Consider the following 23,875-nt stretch of genomic DNA (forward strand, 5'->3'; position numbering starts at 1 on the left):
ATATGTGGTTTACAAATATCTTCTCCTATTCCTTAGGCTGTGTTTACACTCTGATGATTGTTTATTTGCTGCATAGAAGATTTTTAAGTTGGATTTTTTTACTTTTTTAGTTTTTTAAGTTGGATGTACATGTTTTTGCTGCTGTTGTTACTTGTGCTTTTGATGTCGTATCAAGAAACCACTGCTAATTCCAATATCATAAAGCTTTTCCCCTGTTTTATTCTAGGACTTTCACAGTCTCAGTTCTTATATTTAATCCATTTTTAATTAAATTCTGTATATGGTAGACCTCATTCTTTTGCATGTGGATGTCCAGTTTTCCCAACACGATTTATTGAAGAAACTATCCTTTTTTCCATTGTGTAGTCTTGGTACGCTCATCAAAGATCATTTGACTATATGTGTTTATTTCTGGGCTCTCTAGTCTGTGCCATTGGTCTATATGTCTGTTTTTATGCCAATACCACACTGTTTTGATTACTATAGCTTTGTAATACACTATGGAATCAGGAAGTGTGAGGCCTCCAGCTTTGTTCTTCTTTCTCAAGACTGCTTTGGCTACTCAGGCTCCTTTGAGATTCCATATGAATTTTAGGATGGTTTTATCTGTTTCTGCAAAAAACGCCATAAGGATTTTGCCAGAGATTGTTCTGACTTTGTAGATTGGACAGTATGGACATTTTAACTATATTAAGTCTTCCAATCCACAACATATTGCATCAATATTTATCAGGAATATTGGTCTTCTCGTACAGATTGAGCAGCCCTAATATGAGAATCCTAAATCCAAAATGCTCCAAAATCCGTAACTTTTTGAGTGCTTACAGTGCTCAAAGGTCATACTCAAAGGAAATGCTCATTGGAGCATTCTGAATTTTGGATTTTTGGAGATGCTCAACCAGTAGTATCTGTCTGCCTTTAGTTTCAGCATAATAATATCAAAGGTATGTCTTTCCATTTTTTTGTATCTTTATTTCAGCAATGTTTTATAGTTTTCAATGTATGTCTTTCCCTCCTGATTAAGTTTACTTATGCATTTTATTCTTTGTGATGCTACTGTAAATGAGATTTTCTTTATTTCCTTAATTGTTAGTGCACAGAAACACAACTGATTTTGGAGAGTTGACTTTGTATCCTGCAACTTGGCTGAATTTATTAGTTCTTAAAGTTTTTTTTTTTTTTAAGAATCTTTAAGGTTTTGCACATGTAAAAAACCAAGTCATCTGTGATTAGGGATAACCTTACTTCCTCCTTTCCAATTTGGATGCTTTTTATTTCTTTTTCTCGTCTAACTGCTCTAGTTAGGATTTCTATTACAATGTTGAAGAAAGTGATGAATGGGCATTCTTGCCTTGTTCCTGATCTTAGAGGAAAAACTTCATTTTTCACTAATGATTATGTTAGCTGTGAGCTTTTCACATATTACCTTTATTATGTTGAGATAATTTCCTTCTATTCCTAGACTGTTGAGTGTTTTTATCATAAAAAGTTATGTTTTGTCAATGCTTTTACTGAATCAATTGAAATGATGTGATTTTTGTCCTCAATTGTTAATATGGTATATAATCTATATTTATTGAGTTTCGCATGTTGCGCCATCCTTGCATCCCAAAGATAAATTCCACTTGGTCATAGTGTAAGATCCTTTTAATGTGTTACTGAATTCATCTTGCTAGTATTTTGTTGAAGATTTTTACAATATTCATTAGAGATACTGGCCTGGAGTTTTCTTATAGTATCTCTGGCTTTGGTATCAGGGTAATGCTGACCTCATTAAATGAGTCTGGAAGTGTTCCTTCCTCTTCCATTTTTTAGAAGAATTTAAGAAGAACTGGTGTCAATTCTCCTTTAAATGTCTGGTAGAATTCCCCAATGAAGCTATGTGGTCCTGGGCTTTTCTTTGCTAGGAGATTTTTTATTACTAATGGAATTTCCTTACTGCTTATGGGTCTGCTCAGATTTTCTATTTCTTCATTATTCAGTCTTGGTAAATTTCTAGAAATCTATCAGTTTCTTTCAGGTTAGCCAATATGTTGGCATATAATTGTTCATAATAGTCACTTATGATCCTTTGTATTTCTGTGGCATCAGTTGCAATGTCTCCTTTTTCATTTCTGACTTTTAGTTGAGTCTACTCTCTTTTTCCTTAGCCTAGCTAAGGGTTTGTCAATTTTACTGATCTTATGGTCTTTTCAAAATGTCAAACTATTAGTTTCTTTAATTTTTTCTATTATTTTCCTATTTTCTATTTTTTTTATTTCTGCTCTATATTATTTCCAAGACCTTCTTTTCTTAAGCTTTGTAAGACTTACCTAAAAGCACAGGTTCCTAAGCCAGTTTTTCCAATTTTTTTCCTGCATTCCCTAGTAAGAAAAGCATTTCATATAATAACACAGTAAACAGACTCATACAAATACGTGACTTAAAAAAAAAGTCCAGGCTGGGCGCAGTGCCTCACACCTGTAATCCCAGCAGTTTGGGACGCCAAGATGGGTGGATCACCTGAGGTCAGGAGTTCAAGGCCAGCTTGGCCAACGTGGTGAAACTCCATTTCTACTGAAAGTACAAAAATTAGCCGGGCATAGTGACGGGCACCTGTAATCCCAGCTACTTGGAAGGCTGAAGCAGGAGAATTGCTTGAACCCACAAGGCAGAGGCTGCACTGAGCCAAGATTGTGCCACTGCACTCAAGCCTGGGCAATACAGTGAGACTCCATCCTTACCTTACACCTTATACAAAAATTGATGCAAGATGGATTAAAGACTTAAATGTTAGACCTAAAACCATAAAAACTCTACGAGAAAACCTAGGCAATACCATTCAGGACATATGCATGGGCAAGGACTTCCTGACTGAAACACCAGCAATGGCAACAAAAGCCACAATAGACAAATGGGATCTGATTAAACTAAAGAGCTTCTGCACGGCAAAAGAAACTACCATCAGAGTGAACAGGCAACCTATAGAATAGGAGAAAAGTTTTGCAATCTACCCATCTGACAAAGGGCTAATATCCAGAATCTACGAAGAACTCAAACAAATTTACAAGAAAAAAACAACCCCATCAAAAAATGGGCAAAGGATATGAACAGACACTTCTCAAAAGAAGACATCTATGCAGCCAACAGACACATGAAAAAATGCTCATCATCACTGGTCATCAGAGAAATGTAAATCAAAACCACAATGAGATACCATCTCACACCAGTTAGAATGGCAATCATTAAAAAGTCAGGAAACAACAGATGCTGGGGAGGATGTGGAGAAATAGGAACATTTTTACACTGTTGGTGGGAGTGTAAATTGGTTCAACCATTGTGGAAGACAGTGTGGCGATTCCTCAAGGATCTACAACTAGAATTACCATTTGCCCCAGCAATTCCATTACTATGGGACGCACAGCAGGGAACATCACACACCGGGGCCTGTCAGGGGGTCGGGGGCTTTGGGAGGGATAGCATTAGGAGAAATACCTAATGTAAATGATGAGTTGATGGGTGCAGCAAACCAACATGGCACATGCATATACCAAATGACTATAAATCATACTACTATAAAGACACATGCACACATATGTTTATTGCGGCACTATTCACAATAGCAAAGACTTGGAACCAACCCAAATGTCCATCAATGACAGACTGGATTAAGAAAATGTGGCACATATATACCATGGAATATTATGCAGCTGACAAAAAGGATGAGTTCATGTCCTTTGCAGGGAAATGGATGAAGCTAGAAACCATCATTCTCAGCAAACTATCACGAGGACAGAAAACCAAACACAGCATGTTCTCACTCACAGGTAGGAACTGAACAATGACATCACTTGGACACACAGCAGGGAACATCACACACTGGGGCCTGTCAGGGGGCCGGGGGCTTGGGGAGGGATAGCATTAGGAGAAATGCCTAATGTAAATGATGAGTTGATGGGTGCAGCAAACCAACATGGCACATGCATATACCTATGTATCAAACCTGCAGGTTGTGCACATGTACCACAGAACTTAAAGTATAATAATAAAAAAGTCCATAAAATACTTACCCTTAATGTAGGCACTATTCTTACTTTTAATCTAGAATTCTCCTTCATTTTTTACAATTTAAGATTTTTAAAATTCTTATAATTTAAAATCAATTTATTCACTAAGTTGATTTCACCTGAACAAACGTTTTAAAATACTATTCTAAACAGTATATTCAATGTCAGAAATGCATACGACAGGCATAGAAAACATTTTCTGTTTCAAATAATTTGTAATTCTGGTTGTAGAGCAAGGTAAAAGAGAAAACATGAGTAAAAAATCAGAAGATTCTTTGGCAGAATAAAATCAGAATAATAAAATAATAAAATTAAAAATATACCCAATCCTTTCCACACTTTCAAGGTCTTCCCACTTCCAATGTCAATCACAAGTACAGTACAACTGGCCCTCCATATCCGTGGGCTCCATATCTATGGATTCAACCAACCCACAGATGGAAAACATTCAGTTAAAAAAATTTTACATGTTAAAAAATTCATGTAAGAAATATTTTAATCACATGTTAAAAAATATTCAGTTAAAAAAATCTGTACATGTACTGAACATGTATAGATTTTCCTTGTTATTATTCCCTAAACAAAAGAGTCTAACAAATATTTACCTAGCATTTATATTGTATTAGGTATTATAAGTAATCTAGAGATGATATAAAGTAAAAAGGAGGATGAACATAGGTCATATACAAATACTGCCATTTTATATCAGAGACTTGAACATCCTCAAACTGTGGTTTCCAAGGAAAGTCTTAGAACCCATTCCCCAGGGATACTAAGAGTCAACTGCATTTGCAATCAAGAAACCAAGAAATGTCCTTCTCTTGGCATAGGAGCTTCACTTTAAAAGAGATACAATACAAACACAGCACAGAGGCACTTGTGTGCGATATAATAACATAAAAAATTATACTGGGACAGCAGAGAAATGGCTTCATATTTTAAAAACTATAAAATCTGCTAATGAACCACAACTGATTCTGCTGTAGTTTTCTTAATGCATCCTTCCGTAAATGCAGTTGCACTAGTTATTATAATACAATGATATATTTCACACTTGAAAACACAAAATAATTCCTATATCTGCTTGGGGATTCATTTTTACTTCTATTCAAACCAGGCTATACAAAATATATATTACAATTTAAGTTGACATAAGACAATAATTTCTAAAATTAAAGTCTATAGTGAAAGAAATTACTTTATAGGTCTTCTCTTTAACGTATCTGGACGAAAGAGAAATACGTTTTTAACCCAGGTAGACACTCGTTATTGAGAGACCTTACGTAGACAGACTTTACTAAAAGGCATTTAAGAAACACAATCACTAGCAGAAAGCAGAATGAGAAGTCAAACAGTTCTATTCAAACTGCCAAACTGTGCCATGTATAAGGTGATGACTCAAGGCCTTCTTCATTGTGAAAGGCTGTCCTCACCCCACATGCAATGTGCACAGCTGTACTACAATCTCCAGATCACTATTTTTTTTCCAGTAGAGTACCTGATTTTTATTGTTTCTTTCTCTTCGCCATCTGTCACTTTTTGCTACTCTAGGCATTTCTATTTCTCTCAACCTAAAGGGCACTGCAAATTCCAGAGTGTCCAAATTACATACAAAGTAACAATAAAAGGCTTCTAAGTAAGGATCTGAGGTGTTTCCTAATTGAGCAAAGTATTTGAACTTAAAAACACAATCTTTATATTTATTTTGGCCACTTACCAGATCTTACTTGCTCACCTGACAAATAACTCACTTGACTATTTTATGTTCAAAATAGTAACATTTCATTTGATTCTCCCAACAACCCTATGAAGTGGAGTTATTACTGGTCCAATTCTACAAATAAGAAAACTGAGGCAACGAGGGTGTTAAATTGTGTCCCCCAAGGCCAAGGGACTAGAATATGGCAGAGGATTATCTAGATCTTAACCTATGTTTGTGCTCATAAATGCCTATGGCAATATGAATATATCAGTGTGGTTAGTACTCCCCACTTAAATATCTTTAACAATCTTATGGGAAAAAAATACAGAAATAACTATATCAATTACTTGATGCCTAGGAGATGAGAAGCCCTAATTGCCTCCTTTCACCTCCCCAAAAGCTACTCTGAAAGACATAACTGAGGCAGAGAAATGAAAAGCCAAAGGAACACCAATGGGTCAACAAAGCTGATAAGGAAGTTTTCCAGTGTCTAGCCTTATCTAGCATTATTATGCTGAGCCTATCCTATAGTGGATCCAGACACAGGATTCTCCATTGCCATTTGAAGACTTACTTACCAAGGATGACTTAGGGCTGTTCCTTTTGAGATGTAGTTCTAAATGATCTCTGAATGCCTACCGAACACTTGTACATTTTAGCTTTCAATAAATATTCCTTGAGTAAATGTGGGCTTGGTATTCTGTGCTCTCTGCTGCCATACCAAACTGTAGGCTTGTCTGACTAACAATCATACCTACAGCTCCTTCAAAGCAAGAAATACCTTACCATTTTTAGTTTCTCAATACCCCGCACTATTCCTGGCACATATGGCATTCAATGAGATGTTTGGTAAATAAATGAGTGCAAAAGCAAATGTGCCTGGCACAAAGCAGTATCAATTCAGGTGTTTCTCCTTAATTTGAGATTGTGTGTGTGTGTGTGTGCGCGTGTAAAAGGTGTGTGCATTCTTGAACAACGTTAAGAATTCCTTTGGCCAGGTACAGTGGATCCTAACCCCAGAACTTCTGGGAAGCCAAGGTGGGAGGATCACTTAAGTTCAGGAGTTTGAGACCAGCCTGGGCAACATAGTGAGACTCTATCTGTACAAAAAAAATTTTTTTTAATTAGTTGGGCATGGTGGTGCACATCTGTAGTCCTAGCTACTTAGGAGGTTGAGGCAGGAGGATCACCTAAGCCCAGGAGTCTGAGGTTACAGTGAACTAAGACCATGCTAATGCACTCCATCCTGGGCAACAGAACAAGACCTTATCTCTTTTTAAAAAAAAAGATTTGTTGTATCTTATCTCTTTGACTCAACTCACTAGCTATTTTCCTACTAAAGCAAACCTTTCTCAATTTGTATATATGATACATATCTACTTATAGAAAGAGACCTTATGTGCAAACTAATGATAACAGCAAAATTAAACCAGAGCAATATTCAAGCCCTCCATCTAATACCTACTTCATTCTCGTAAACCATAATTTCCTGCCACCATCAAAGAAATGATACTCTGTATTTTTACATTACTAGCCCTTTTTACAGATGGGAAATATGTGAACATAATCCAATTATGAGAAATGATTAAGAGACCTAAGATTATGACTGCTTATTAGATTATAAACACCTTATATGGGTTGATATGCCCTAATGTGAAAATCTGCAATCCAAAATGCTCCGAAGCCCAAAACTTTCCGAGCACTGACATGACACTCAAAGGAAATGCATATTGGAACATTCCAGATTTCAGATTTTCAGGTTAGGGATGTTCAACTGTTAAATATAATGCAAATATTCAAAAACAAACAAAATCAAAATCAAAAACACTTCTGGTCCTAAGCATTTCAGATAAGGGCTACTCAATCTGTAGCATGTTGGATTTAACAAACTGTACACGGCAATATAATTTAAACTTGTACCCTACCAAATAAGTCAATGAACGAAGCACTGGGTTAAGTGCTTGTATACATCATCTCATTTAACCTTTGTAATAACTCTTCAAGGTGTATATAATTATTATTACCATTTTACAGACAAATAAATGAAGACTCAAGGTTGTACACCTAGCTAGTAAGTATAGAAATCAGAATACACACTCAACTTTAACTAATACCTGAGTTATGTAGCTACTCACAACTCTATCCCACAGTATACCCTCAACAAAACAAAAAATTTTCTAAATCATAACTGCCTAACTCTAACATTGTAATAATACACCATACTTGCTTTTAACTGCATCCATCATTCTGAGAAGGAAAACTGATCACCTCTGTAAGCTCCACACCTACTTTCCCACCTTATCCACTGAAATCTTGAATCATATGAGAGCTGTTTATTACTAACATCCTTTTTCTGAAAACCATACTGTGCCCCTCCACTGCCATGAACAACACTATTGGTACCCACAGCAATGTTCTGTATAAAACTTGTCACAGCTATTAGGGGCAATTATCACTACCTTAGGTGACTCTGGAGTCTCAGAAGACCTGAACACTCTAATGTAAGTTTTAAAGGTTTATGTAAGATCCACCACACCAAATGCTGAGTAAAACCATCTGGAAAAAACAAGGAAATTATATGATTAAATATAGTTAAATGTCTCTCTACACGGAACAGCTATTTGAGAAGATCAATTGTATGCAATTTTTGTTCCAAAAGAGCAAGGTTTGCAGATTTTGTTTATATACCCATCGGCTAAACATCAAAACTGAAGGAACCAAACTGTCCTGTTTTTCTCAACACTCAAAGACAATCAGGCAAGAGAAGTTCATTTACCATGACTTACATATTATTTACATATTTTTTTCCTTTTCCCTTTTTCTGACTTACCTCCATGGCCTCAATGAATTTTGGGCCATACATAAAAGAGAATTATTAAAGTAAAAAGGGGTCATTTCTTCTACTCTCCCTCTGAAAGAAGGAAGGAAACTTAGAGGTTCTTCAGAAACATACCAAGATTTTTACTGGATACATCCCAAGTCTTCCCTCTTCCTCACTCTCTGTATTCAATCAATGGAAAAGTTCCACTGATCTTCACATCTGAGTATCTCTTTAATTTGCCTGGTTGTCCCTATCTCTAATGCCACTACTCCAAGTTAAAACAACACATGCAAATGCCTGGATCACTGAGGCAACCTAACTAACTAGTCTTGGTAACTGCTTTGCTTCTTTCCATTCACTCCTCACCTTCCATCCAAAATGACTTTTTCAAAACCATTAGCTACTCAGATGTCACCCTCCCTAAAGCCTTTCAATGACTTGCCATCGTTTTCATGATAAAATCAACTTAACATGGCTTAGAAGACTCTTCTTTCTAACCTGGCTCCAATCAATTTCTCCAGTCTTACCTTTTGTCACTTCTGTCTTCATATGCTTTATAGCCACATGGCTCTCCTTTCAGATTCTCAAACTCTTCATGTTGGTTCTGTGGGATTGTTTTGCATCTTAGCTACTGGACAATCTCTTCCTTCCCCACGTACTCTGCTTCCCCACAGCCTCCCAGCCATCTTTAATCTCATTCCTACATAACCTTTATGTCTACATCACAGTTCTTTCTCTGAGAAACCTTACCTAATCATTCTAGATAAGACTGGGTGCCTCCTTCCACATACTTCTCCTATTACAGCTCTTACCATTACTTTAGTATAATTACTACTGTAATTATCCGGTCTTCCTCATTAAACTACATGCTCATTAGAAAAGGGATTATTATGGGTTCTTGCCCATCCCTATATCCCCTAACACTAAGCACAGTGCCTAGACACATAGCACAGACTTGACGTTTTTATACTGAATAAATGAACAAACAAAAATAAAAATTTGGAGGAAAAAATTGAAAGGAACAGATCTAAAAGATATTTTAACCATCAAATATCTCATATCAATAGATATGCTCAAGAAATAAATGGGACTTCTAGATTCTGCTTAGGATGTAGAAAGGTAGAAAGTATGTCATTTTCACCCTTAAAACAAAGTAAAAGATGGACGCTGTGCAAAATCACAAATTTTCTTGAACCCAGCACAAAAGTAAGGTAACCGTAAATCTAAGTAACTGATCTAAAATCTAAAGAAAGACAGGATTTTAAAGGGAGAGATGGGACATGAGCATTACTTTACCTGTAGTAAACACCGGACACCATACAAGCCAACAAGAACTTGGTTAAAAAAAATTTTTTAATTACTGCAAGCCAAATGTGGACCTGCAGCTAGGGGAAGCAAACAAAACAAACCAACAAAAAAACCCTCTACCCCGCTTAAAGAAGGGGCAGGATCTCTGAAAAAGCCCCATACCTGAGACCCAGAGAAAATGGAAACACCTAGCTAAAACTGAGACTAGAAAAATCCAACACAAAATGTCCTCCCCATCTCCCATCAAAAGCAGGCTAGCAAGTCTCAAACAACATGTAACAGCAATGTACTACAGTCAGGTGTCACGTAATGACAGGGATATGGTCTGAGAAATGCACCATTAGATGATTTCATTGTGAGAACATCACAGAGTATACTTACACAGACAAAGACAGTATAGCCTGTTACACACCTAGACTATACAGTATAGTATATTATTGGTCTTAGGCTACTAAACTGTACAGCATGTTACTGTACTGAATACTGTAGGCAACTGTAACACAATGGTAAGTCTTTTGTTTATGTAAATATAGAAAGGTACAGTTAAAATATGACATTATAATCTTAGGGGACCATCATCATATATGCAGTCTGCTGTTGGCCAAAACATTGTTATGTAGTGCATGACTGTTCACGAGCAAAGAGCTAAAGCATGGAGAAATACCTTCTCTGAGATACAAGTTCAAAGGGAAGACCTAAAGCTGAGGGTAGAGCAGACATTAAGAAAAACTCTCTGGCAAACTAAATCCTCCCTAAACACGAAGTAATGCTAGAGAAACTTGAAACCTGTGGTAAATTAAAGGTAACCTAGCAACAACAACCCCCCAACACTCCTTCTACTACACACACACACACACACACACACACACACGTCTCAGGAAAAGACAAAGCATGTCCATTTCCAGGTATAAATACTATTTAACTGGCTCTCTACACAAAATGTCCAGATTTCAACCAAAAAAAAAAAAAAAACAGAAAAAGAAGCAAAGAAAAAAAACAAAACACAAAACCACACTGGCAAGAGACAAAACAATCAATAGAACCAGATTTGGACACAACCATCATGTTAGAACTATCAAACACGGAATTTATAGGTTAAATGCTCTAACAAAATAGGTAGATAACATGCATACGCAGATGTGTAATTTAAGCACAGGGAAGGAAACAGTAAGAAGAAATCAAATGGAAATGCTAGAAATAAAAATATAGTAACAGAGACGAAAGCTTTCAACAACCTTATCAGAAGACCAAGACAGTCACAGAATCAGTAAAGACCAACAGAAACTACCCCAACAAAACATAATAAGAGAATGAAAAACAGAGAAGAGAACATCCAAGTGCTATAGGACAATATCAAATACTCTAACATATGTGTAACTGGAATTCTAGAAAGACAGTAAGACAGAAACAAAATATGAAGAGATAATAACCAAAGTTTTTCAAAATTAATACAAAAGAATCCAAAAAGCTCAGAGAACACGAGGCAGCATCAAATAAACAAACAACAACAACAACAACAAAAATTCACAATTAGACACATCATATTCAAACTGATGGGGAAAAAATCAAAGATAAAGAGAAAACCTTGAAGGCTGCTAGAGTTAAAAAAAAAAAAAAAAGACACAATACAATGGAACACGATAAGAACTTTCAGAAACTATGAAAGCCAGATGCCACTAAAGTGCTGAAAGAAAAAACTCTCAATGCAGAAATCTATATCCATGAAAATATCTTTCAAATTGAAGAAGAAATAAAAAATGTTCAGGCTTGTGGTCCATTCCAAGATGGCCAAATAGGAACAGCTCCAGTCTGCAGCTCCCTGTGTGACTGATGCAGAAGATGGGTGATTTCTGCATTTCCAACTGAGGTACCTGGTTCATCTCATTGGGACTGGTTGGACAGTGGGTGCAGCCCAGGGAGGGCGAGCCAAAGCAGGGCGGGGCATCGCCTCACCTGGGAAGTACAAGGGGTCCGGGGATTTCCCTTTACTAGCCAAGGGAAGCCGTGACAGACTGTACCAGGAAAATAGGGACACTGCCACCCAAATACTGCGCTTTTCCAATGGTCTTAGCAAATGGCACACCAGGAGATTATATCCCACGCTTGGCTCAGCAAGTCCCACACCCACAGAGCCTTGCTCACTGCTAGTGCAGCAGTCCGAGATTGAACTGCCAAGCGGCAGCCTGGCTCAGGGAGGGGCATCCACCATTGCAGAGTAATGGTAAACAAAGTGGCCAGGAAGCTCAAACTGGGTGGAGCCCACCGCAGCTCAAGGAGGCTTGCAGGCCTCTGTAGACTCCACCTCTGGGGGCAGAGCATAGATGAACAAAAGGCAGCAGAAACTTCTGCAGACTTAACGTCCCTGTCTGACAGCTCTGAAGACAGCAGAGGTTCTCCCAGCACAGTGTCTGAACTCTGAGAATGGACAGACTGCCTTCTCAATTGGGTCCCTGACCCCCGTGTAGCCTAACTGGGAGACACCTCCCAGTTGGGGCCAACTGACACCTCATATTCATACTCATACTCAGAGGGTGCCCCTCTGAGACGAAGTTTCCAGAGGAAGGATCAGGCAGGAATATTTGCTGTTCTGCGGTATTTGCTGTTCTACAGCCTCCGCTGGTGATACCCAGGCAAACAGGGTCTGGAGTGGACCTCCAGCAAACTCCAACAGACCTGCAGCTGAGGGCCCTGACTGTTAGAAGGAAAACTAACAAATAGAAAGGAATAGCATCAACATCAACAAAAAGGACATCTACACCAAAACCCCATCTGTAGGTCATCATCATCAAAGAGCAAAGGTAGATAAAACCACAAAGATGGGGAGAAACCAGAGAAGAAAAGCTGAAAATTCTAAAAACCAGAGCACCTCTTCTCCTCCAAAGGATCACAGCTCCTCGCCAGCAACGGAACAAAGCTGGACGGATAACGACTTTGACAAGCTGACAGAAGTAGGCTTCAGAAGAGTGGTAATAACAAACTTCTTCAAGCTAAAGGAAGATGTTCAAACCCATCGCAAGGAAGCTAAAAATCTTGAAAAAAGATTAGACAAATGGCTAAGGAGAATAAACAGTATAGAGAAGACATTAAATGACCCGATGAAGCTGAAAACCATGGCATGATAACTACATGACGCATGCACAAGCTTCAGTAGCCAATTCGATCAAGTGAAAGAAACGGTATCTGTGATTGAAGATCGAATTAATGAAATGAAGCAAGAAGTTTAGAGAAAAAAGAGTAAAAAGAAACGAACAAAGGCTCCAAGAAATATGGCACTATGTGAAAAGACCAAATCTACATTTGATTGGTGTATCTGAAAGTGACGGGGAGAATGGAACCAAGTTGGAAAACACTCTTCAGGATATTATCCAGGAGAACTTCCCCAGCCTAGCAAGGTAGGCCAACATTCAAATTCAGGAAATACAGAGAACGCCACAAAGATTACTCCTCGAGAAGAGCAACCCCAAAACACATAATTGTCAAATTCACCAAGGTTGAAATGAAGGAAAAAATGTTAAGGGTAGTCAGAGAGAAAGGTCGGGTTACCCACAAAGGGAAGCCTGTCAGACTAATAGCAGATCTCTTGGCAGAAACTCTACGAGCCAGAAGACAGTGGGGGCCAATATTCAACATTCTTAAAAGAATTTTCAACCCCGAATTTCATATCCAGCCAAACTAAGCTTCATAAGTGGAGAAATAAAATCCTTTACAGACAAGTAAATGCTGAGAGATTTTGTCACCACCAGAGCTCCTAAAGGAAGCACCAAACATGGAAAGGAACAACCAGTACTAGCCATAGCAAAAACATGCCAAATTGTAAAGACCATCAATGCTAGGAAGAAACTGCATCAACTAACGGGCAAAATAACCAGCTAACATCATAATGACAGGATCAAATTCACACATAACAATATTAACCTTAAATGTAAATGGGCTAAATGCCCCAATTAAAAACACAGACTGGCAAATTGGATAAAGAGTCAAGATCCATCAGTGTGCTGTATTCAGGAGACCCATCTCACATGCAGAGACACATACAGGCTCCAAATAAAGGGATGGAGGAAGATCTACCAAGCAAATGGAAAGCAAAAAAAAAAGTAAGGGTTGCAATCCTAATCTCTGATAAAACAGACTTTAAACCAACAAAGATCAAAAGAGACAAAGAAGGCCATTACATAATGGTAAAGGGACCAATTCAACAAGAAGAGCTAACTATCCTTAATACATATGCACCCAATACAGGAGCACCCAGATTCATAAAGCAAGTCCTTAGAGACCTACAAAAAGACTTAACTCCCACACAATAATGGGAGATTTTAACACCCCACTGTCAATATTAGACAGATCAACAAGACAGAAGGTTAACAAGGATATCCAGGACTTGAACTCACTCTGCACCAAGCAGACCTAACAGACATCTACAGAACTCTCCACCCCAAATCAACAGAATATACATTCTTCTCAGCACCACATCACACTTATTTCTAAAACTGACCACATAATAGGGAGTAAAACACTCCTCAGCAAATTTAAAAGAACAGAAATCACAACAAATTGTCTCTCAGACCACAGTGCAATCAAATTAGAACTCAGGATTAAGAAACTCACTCAAAACCACACAACCGCATGGAAACTGAACAACCTGCTCCTGAACGACTACTGGGTAAATAACGAAATGAAGGCAGAAATAAAGATGTTCTTTGAAACCAATGAGAACAAAGACACAACATACCAGAATCTCTGGGACACATTTAAAGCACTACATGCCCACATGAGAAAGCAGGAAAGATCTAAAATCGACACCCTAACATCACAATTAAAAGAACTAGAGAAGCAAGAGAAAACAAATTCAAAAACTAGCAGAAGGCAAGAAACAACTAAGATCAGAGCAGAACTGAAGGAGATACAGACACAAAAACCCTTCAAAAAATCAATGAATCCAGGAGCTGGTTTTTTGAAAAGGACAACAAAATTGATAGACCGCTAGCAAGACTAATAAAGAAGAAGAGAAGAATCAAATAGACGCAATAAAAAATGATAAAGGGGATATCATCACCAATCCCACAGAAATACAAACTACTATTAGAGAATACTATACATACCTCTACGCAAATAAACTAGAAAATCTAGAAGAAATGGATAAATTCCTGGACACATACACCCTCCCAAGACTAAACCAGGAAGAATTTGAATCCCTGAATAGACCAAAAATAGGCTCTGAAATTGAGGCAATAATTAATAGCCTACCAACTAAAAAAAGTCCAGGACCAGAAGGATTCACAGTTGAATTCTACCAGAGGTACAAAGAGAAGCTGGTACCATTCCTTCTGAAACTATTCCAATCAATAGAAAAAGATGGCCTAACTCATTTTATGAGGCCAGCATCATCCTGAAACCAAAGCCTGACAGAGGCACAACAAAAAAAGAGAATTTTAGAACAATATCCCTGATGAACACTGATTCAAAAATCCTCAATAAAATACTGGCAAACCAAATCCAGCAGCAAATCAAAAAGCTTATCCACCAAGATCAAGTTGGCTTCATCCCTAGGATGCAAAGCTGGTTCAACATACACAAATCAATAAGCGTAATCCATCACATAAACAGAACCGAAGACAAAAACCACATGATTATCTCAATAGATGCAGAAAAGGCCTTCAACAAAATTCAACAGTCTTTCATGTTAAAAACTCTCAATAAACTAGGTATCGATGAAATGTATCTCAAAATAATAAGAGCTATTTATGACAAACCCACAGCCAATATCATACTGAATGGGCAAAAACTAGAAGCATTCCCTCTGAAAATTGGCACAAGACAGGGATGCCTTCTCTCACCACTCCTATTCAACATAGTGTTGGAAGTTCTGGCCAGGGCAATTAGGCAAGAGAAAGAAATAAAGGGTATTCAACTAGAAAAGGAGGAAGTCAAATTGTCCCTGTTTGCAGATGACATGACTGTATATTTAGAAAACCCCATTGTCTCAGCCAAAAATCTCCTTAAGCTAATAAGCAACTTCAGCGAAGTCTCAGGATACAAAATCAATGTGCAAAAATCACAAGTATTCCTATGCACCAATAACAGACAGAGAGTCAAATGATGAGTGAACTCCCATTCACAATTGCTACAAAGAGAATAAAATACCTAGGAATCCAACTTACAAGGGATGTGAAGGACCTCTTCAAGGAGAACTACAAACCACTGCTCCATAAAATAAAAGAGGACACAAACGAATGGAAGAACATTCCATGCTCATGGATAGGAAGAACCAATATCGTGAAAAGAGCCACAGCGCCCAAGGTAATTTATAGATTCAATGCCATCCCCATCAAGCTACCAATGACTTTCTTCACAGAATTGGAAAAAGCTACTTTAAAGTTCATATGGAACCAAAAATGAGCCCACACTGCCAAGACAATCCTAAGTCAAAAGAACAAAGCTGGAGGCATCATGCTACCTGACTTCAAACTATACTACAAGGCTACAGTAACCAAAACAGCATGGTACTGGTACCAAAACAGAGATACAGACCAATGGAACAGAACAGAGGCCTCAGAAATAACACCACATATCTACAACCATCTGATCTTTGACAAACCTGACAAAAACAAGAAATGGGGAAAGGATTCCCTATTTAATAAATGGTGCTGGGAAAACTGGCTAGCCATATGTAGAAAGATGAAACTGGATCCCTTCCTTATACCTTATACAAAAACTAATTCAAGATGGATTAAAGACTTAAATGTTAGACCTAAAACCATAAAAACCCTAAAAGAAAACCTAGGCAATACCATTCAGGACATAGGCATGGGCAAGGACTTCATGACTAAAACACCAAAAGCAATGGCAACAAAAGCCAAAATAGACAAATGGGATCTAATTAAACTAAAGAGCTTCTGCACAGCAAAAGAAACTACCATCAGAGTGAACAAGCAACCTATAGAACAGGAGAAAATTTTTGCAATCTACCCATCTGACAAAGGGCTGATATCCAGAATCTATAAAGAACTTAAATTTGCAAGAAAAAAATCAAACAACCCCATCAAAAAGTGGGCAAAGGATATGAACAGACACTTCTCAAAATAAGGTATTTATGCAGCCAACAGACACATGAAAAAATGCTCATCATCACCGGTCATCAGAGAAATGCTAATAAAAAGCACAATGAGATACCATCTCACACCAATTAGAATGGTGATCATTAAAAAGTCAGGAAACAACAGGTGCTGGAAAGGATGTGGAGAAACAGGAACATTTTTACACTGTTGGTGGCAGAGTAAACTAGTTCAATCACTGTGGAAGACAGTGTGGCAATTCCTCAAGGATCTAGAACTAGAAATACCATTTGACCCAGCGATCCCATTACTGGGTATATACCCAAAGGATTATAAATCATGGTACTATAAAGACACATGCACACGTATGTTTACTGTGGCACTATTCACAGTAACAAAAACTTGGAACCGATCCAAATGTCCATCAATGATAGACTGGATTAAGAAAATGTGGCACATACATACCATGGAATACCATGCAGCCAAAAGAAAGGATGAGTTCACGTCCTTTCTAGGGACATGGATAAAGCTGGAAATCATCATTCTGAGCAAACTAACACAAGGACAGAAAACCAAACACCTCATGTTCTCACTTACAGGTGGGAATTGAACAATGAGAACACTTGGACACAGGGCAGGGAACATCACACAGCGGGGCCTATCATGGGGTGGGGGGGTGGGGGAGGGATAGCATTAGGACAAATACCTAATGTAAAAGACGAGTTAATGGATGCAGCAAATGAACATGGCACATATATACATATGTAACAAACCTATACATTGTGCATATGTACCCTAGAACTTAAAGTATAATAGATAAACTAATTAATTTAAAAAGTTCAGGCAAAATGTAATTCACCATAAAAGACTAAAAAAATAAAATACATGATTATTTCAATAGATGTACATAAAATATTTGACAAAAATCAACATCCATCCAGTAAACTAGGAATAGAACTTCCTCATCCTAATAAATGTTATCTACAAAAAAAAGCAGAGCAATAAAAACCTATAGCTTATATTATACTTGATGAAGAACCAAATGCTTTCCCCATAAGATGCAAAAACAAAGTAAAGATGACCACACTATTTGGCATTAAAATGGAGGTTTCAGCCAGTGCAGCAAGGCAGAAAAAAATATAAAAGACATCCAGATTGGAATAAAGAAGTAATATTGTCTTTATCTGCAGGTGACATAATCTTCTGCATAGAAATCCCATAGAATCTATAAGAAAGCTACCAGAACTAAGTAAGTTTAGCAAGGTCATAAGGATACAAGCAGTTCTATATTCTATCAATGAAAAAAACTGAAAATTGAAGAGTATCATTTACATGAGCACTCAAAAACATGAAATGCTTAGGCATAAAACTAACAGAGTATGTGTACAATCTACGCTGAAAACTAAAATACACTAATAAGACATCAAAAATCTAAAGAAAGATAATAAATGAGATGCCTCAATATTTAAGATGTCAGTTCTCCCCAAAATGATCTTTAGAATTAAATCAGAATCCAGAAGGACTTCCTACAGATATTAAGAAGCTGATTCTAAAATGGGTATGAAGAGGCATAGGAAATGGAATCGCCAAAGTAACTCTGAAAAGGGACAAAGATAGATTTCAAGTTCACTATAGAGCTACAATAATCAGGTGTCATAGTAGAGAAAGGGTAAGTATATAGATGAATGAAACGGAGTAAGAGTCCAGAAAAAGACTCGCACGTATATGAACAACTGATTTTCTTTCTTTCTTTTTTTTGAGACAGAGTCTCGCTCTGCCGCCCAGGCTGGACTGCTGTGGCCGGATCTCAGCTCACTGCAAGCTCCGCCTCCCGGGTTCACGCCATTCTCCTGCCTCAGCCTCCCGAGTAGCTGGGACTACAGGCTCCCGCCACCTCGCTCGGCTAATTTTTTTTGTATTTTTTAGTAGAGACGGGGTTTCACTGTGTTAGCCAGGATGGTCGCGATCTCCTGACCTCGTGATCCGCCCGTCTCAGCCTCCCAAAGTGCTGGGATTACAGGCTTGAGCCACTGCGCCCGAACAACAACTGATTTTCAAGACATGTATAAAGGAAATTCTATGAAAAAGAGAGTCCTTCCAAAAAATGGTGCCAAAACAAGTAGAAATTCATTTCCAACAACAAAAACTGTATCTATACCTCACACCACATATAAAAACTAACAAAATGAATCACAGATCTAAATGTAAACCTACAATTTTAACACTGCTATACATAAATACAGAACAAAATCTTCGGGATTTTTGGTTTAGCAAAGGTTTCTTAGATATAACATCAAAAGCATGATCCATAAAATGATTTTTTTAAATTATACTTTATGTTCTAGGGTACATGTGCACAACATGCAGGTTTGTTACATATGTATACATGTGCCATGTTGGTGTGCTGCACCCATTAACTCGTCCTTTACATTAGGTATATCTCCTAATGCTATCCCTCCCCACTCCCCTGACCCCACAATAGGCCCCGGTGTGTGATGTTCCCCTTCCTGTGTCCAAGTGATCTCACTGTTCAATTTGCACCTATGAGTGTTAAATCAATAAACTCGACTTCATCGAAATTCAAACTTCTGCTCTTCAAAGACATGTAAGAGAATTGTAAAAAGCCACAAACTGCGAGAAAATATTTGCAAATCACATCTGATAAGGTACTTTCATCCAGAATCTCAAAACTCAGTGTCAAAAAAAACAACAAAATTATTTAAGAATACTTCACCAAAGAAGATATAAGGATGGCAAAAAAGATGTTAAAAATCATTTATCATTAGAGAAATACAATTCCAGTTACACAACATTCTGGAAAATACAAAACTGTAGAGACAGCAAACATATCACTGGTTGCCAGAAGCTTGGGATCAGGTAAGGGGCTGACTATAAAGTGACAAGGGAATTTTTTGGATTGATGGAACTGCTCTCTCTGCATTTTAATTGTGTGGGAGTTACACAACTGTATGTTTGTCAAAATTCACAAAATGTACTCCATGAAAGGTGAAGTTTGCCATGTATAATCTTAAGTTTTTTAATGAAAAAAATGACACCTCTAAAATTCCTGCCAAAATATAGCTGACAGCACTGACCCTTTAATTTCTGACTCTTGGCTTTAAAATATGCCTATCTAGTAGCCAGTGAATAATCAGTATAGCCTTAATGAAGTTATCTGTAAATCTGATGGTTTCTTTCTTAAATCTTGAGGCTACAGTCTTTCCCAATTTAATTCTGCAGTCATTACTTAAAACTTAATTGACTTACTCAACTTTGTACGTGTTAACAATGAGAAACTTGGTGTCTCTTGACTGTCAACTCTATCATCTCCTCCATATACAACCAAACTACAAAATCCTTTGCGCTGCACTCAGGCACATATATAAAACTATATTTTTAATTTGAACAGTTTTATTTTGAACTATAGAGGAAAAGAGGGCTCCAAGAATGCTGAGGTAATTTGGCAATTCCAAATAACATTAGGAACATCAATATGTAAGAATTTTTTCTAAAATATATTTTTTTCCAAACTTTCTCACTCAAAACCTTAGATTCACCAACAAAGCATACAAATAAAAACTAAGCTTACCTTGCATTCAAGATTTTCCATGATTTGGTGTCAATCTACTATTTCAATAATGTAGCTATCATTCTCAGACACAAAGTCTCCATTCTAGGCAGGATGGCCTCATTGTCTGCTCCTTCCAACTTCTGAAATGCCCTCCTTGATAATGTGTAACGCCCTCCTAAATGAGTTGGGTTTAAACTGAGATACCTCATTGTTGTTATATCACTCTCATTATATACTACTTTATATTTTTATTCAACTGTTTCATTTATGAATGCCATCTCACATTCTATAAGTTTCTTGAGAGCAGATAGTATCTTTCATAAACTTCTTTTATCCCTGGGAATTCAATAAATATTCACAGAAAAATTAATGTAAGAACTGATTTTAAATTACTTTAGATCTTATATTAATTTAAAATTAACTCGGTAACTGCCTGGAAGTTTATTTTGTACTTTGAGAAACTGAGGCAAGGGGCACTAGACTTTGTTCCGAGATCTCAGCTGTATCACATTCATCTTCATATCTCCAGAGTTGAATACAGTGTCTGACACATGAAAAACATTAATTAAATAGTTAACTAAATTTCACTTTCTAAGGCCACAAAGTAAGAAATGGAATCCTGAAGTTGTAGTCCAATTCTCCCAATATTATATTAGTACTTTGAAATCTTCTCTAATTTCTCATATTTGTTCACATATTCTCCCTGAATATACTACAAGTATAGCAAACACAAAAGTTGTTCTATCTCCTTTTTTTAAAGCTCAAAAAGCAACCATTGCAGTATTGAGTGCATGCATAGTAGGTGGGCGATATTCCTATCAGATTTCTTAAAAAGCAACATACAGGCAGCTCACAGATACTTCTCTGCCCCATGTAAAAACATGTTAGTTACTCTTCCTATTGGGAAGATTTATTTTTCATCATCTTTGGCACAAGTTCTAGAATGCTATCTGCCAGGCCCCATGCCCCAATAAATACGCATCCACAAGCAATTATGGAGATAGATAGCTTATGAGGAGGGGGCACTCTTTGGTCAGGTCCCAATGCTAACCTGTGGTTAGGGGGAAAAAAGAGTAGGGGGAGGGGTGTGGCCCTGTGATTAATCACTGCCCACTCTGCTTCGGGGTATTTATCACAGACCGCTGTCAGGTAAATCACTGGAAAAACACCTCTTCAGTAATTAATGTGAAGTGACGGATGGACAGCCCCTGGGCCCATTAATCAGGAACATCAGCAGCCTACTGAGATTATGAATGTCAGGATGCATAAACTGCCGGTGGATCAATAGGCCCAGGAATTCATCCAAGGCTCTCATTTCCGAAGCATCTCCGGTACATTAGGCTCCCTCTACCCCTCCCCCAATCTGAAGTGAAAAGCAAGGTTTCAGAACAAAGAGCAGGAGCTGAGGTGAGAGAAAGCAGTCAAGAAAGCTGGCCATGACTAGGGATGGTACCAGGACAGGCAACATGAGCACAGAGCTATACTAAGAAGCTCTCTCGGAAGGCTCAATGTTCCTGCAAAAGAACCAGGGAAGACATGGTACACAACCAATTATTCAGAGCCTAACTGTCCATTTGAGGGATCATCAGTTTCTTGCTTCGAATTTTGTACCCATTTCCCCATCTACATTTTCTTGCCTTTCATATTAGCACCACCAAAGAGAGTAGAGAGAAATGAGAGAATGAAAATTCCATTTTTGCAACCTAACAATCTAGGTAAAAATTTATATTTACGAAGAAAAACAAGAATTTATACAAAATGAAATCAGTAAATTACCTTTACCTCATCCCTCAATACCACAATGACAGAATTACTAGAAGTACCCCAAGTGTTAAGCAAAAATATTCCCCAACGAAAGGGTCTGTTCAACCTGTAAAATAGTCTGGAGCTGAAAGACTATTTCTGTCTATTTGTCATCCCAAGTTTAGTCAAATTTTGTATGGGAAGTAAGCTTGGGCTACAGCCTCATACTGAATACATTCTAGGCTGGCAGTAACGGGAAGGAGGCTGCACTTGCTGCCACATCCCGCCAAACCCCAGTGCTGTGCTTTGTGGTCAGACTCAGGCCAGGGCTGCAATTGTTGGTTAGAAAGTAGCTCAGAGTTACGGCTGCCTGTTCCGCTAAATCTCATTTCATCCTACTGATGGATGGATGGACAGATGGCTGCCTGGTGAAAGCAGCATTATCAGCCAGCTTCTATGGAGCCTCTGGATGATGGATAGCCCTCTTTCTACTTTCTCCAAACCACCATCGATTCAAGCCATATTTCAGCGGTCAGAAGCCCAGTAATATTAAGACACACAATCAAGTTAAGTTACTTGCAAGTGTAAACCTCCAGAACAGAAATCCTAACACCTCAGCTTTGCTGTCATGAACCAAGCTAAGAATGTTACAGTTTCTTTCTTTCTAGCTGTTAACCCAGTGAATTCCAACAGCTCAAGCCCAAAGGGAACAGCTGGGCTCCATTCCTAGCAGCTTCTCGAAAAGCTAGTTTGTCTGCCAAATTTTTTACTAGCCAGTTCATTTCTGTGAAATGAACTCTGCAGCAGTAGTGAACAGACCTGTGAATATGTGTATATCCCATGGAGTATAAAGCTATTAGAACCATCAAACAACCTAGAGTTTGTCAATGACATAATCACTAGCCTCAAACATGTGTAGAGCCTTAGACATACCAAATAGACCTTCTCTACCAACACCAAGGATAGTGATTAAAACCAGGACAGATTAAAATTATCTTTTGAACATAATCCTAAAATGTTGTTTCTACCCAATCAGCTTGACTGGCTTCTACTCTCTTGTGTACATATCGTAGTAAGTACTAATTCTTGCCTGCTCTCACAAGCACACTTCTGAGTCCATTTGCTCTGTCACATTCTAGACACTCATCTCAGCTTGTCTGGGTATTTAGACCACCATGCCTTTCCTTGTTCCTTCCATCTTATCATCCTGAGCTCTCAGACAGCAACTTGGACTTGTATAATTGAATATTGTGTCAAAGTTATTTCCACTAGTGTGGCTGGAAGAAATAGATTCTGACTCCAGCTTCACGACATAGGTTCCCAGAACCTACATGCCCTCTTTTGCTAAGCTTCCTTATCCCCAAATGATGACTTCTCAAAATGTCTCACTATTAACTACACCCGAAATCAGCTTGGCCTGGCTCCCCCTAGTCTTGGCCCCTCTTGAATGAACCACTGCCATCCTGAGCCTACATTCACAGAAAATTAGTTTGTATTTGTTTATGGGGCTAAAAAAAATGCCACGGTGGAGTAGTAACTGTTTTTCTACTTGGTGTTATGGTAGTTTACTTAATACTTTAATATTTAAGCCTTAACAACATCTACAGCTCTGTTTCTATCAAAAAAGAACAT

At 37.9% G+C, this 23,875-nt stretch overlaps 1 protein-coding gene across 7 annotated transcripts in view; it reads right to left on the reverse strand.

Annotated features, from left to right (window-relative positions):
* R3HCC1L (R3H domain and coiled-coil containing 1 like) overlaps positions 1-23,875 on the reverse strand; it is a 104,497-nt gene that overhangs the window by 44,809 nt on the left and 35,813 nt on the right. For 3 of the 7 annotated variants that reach the window (XM_033186559.1, XM_033186569.1, XM_033186577.1), the window contains one exon: positions 20,519-20,675. The exons of 1 other annotated variant lie outside the window; for it this stretch is intronic. In XM_033186559.1, the coding sequence (XP_033042450.1) occupies positions 20,519-20,525 (7 nt within the window). In that variant the 5' untranslated portion in view covers positions 20,526-20,675. Of the gene's footprint in view, positions 1-2,595; positions 2,614-8,207; positions 8,305-20,518; positions 20,676-23,875 lie in introns of those variants that run through there. 3 more of the 7 variants (XM_033186587.1, XM_033186596.1, XM_033186613.1) reach the window with 3 other exon arrangements.

Source organism: Trachypithecus francoisi, unplaced genomic scaffold, assembly GCF_009764315.1.
Source record: "Trachypithecus francoisi isolate TF-2019V2 unplaced genomic scaffold, Tfra_2.0 Contig01579, whole genome shotgun sequence".
Lineage (NCBI taxonomy): Eukaryota > Metazoa > Chordata > Mammalia > Primates > Cercopithecidae > Trachypithecus > Trachypithecus francoisi.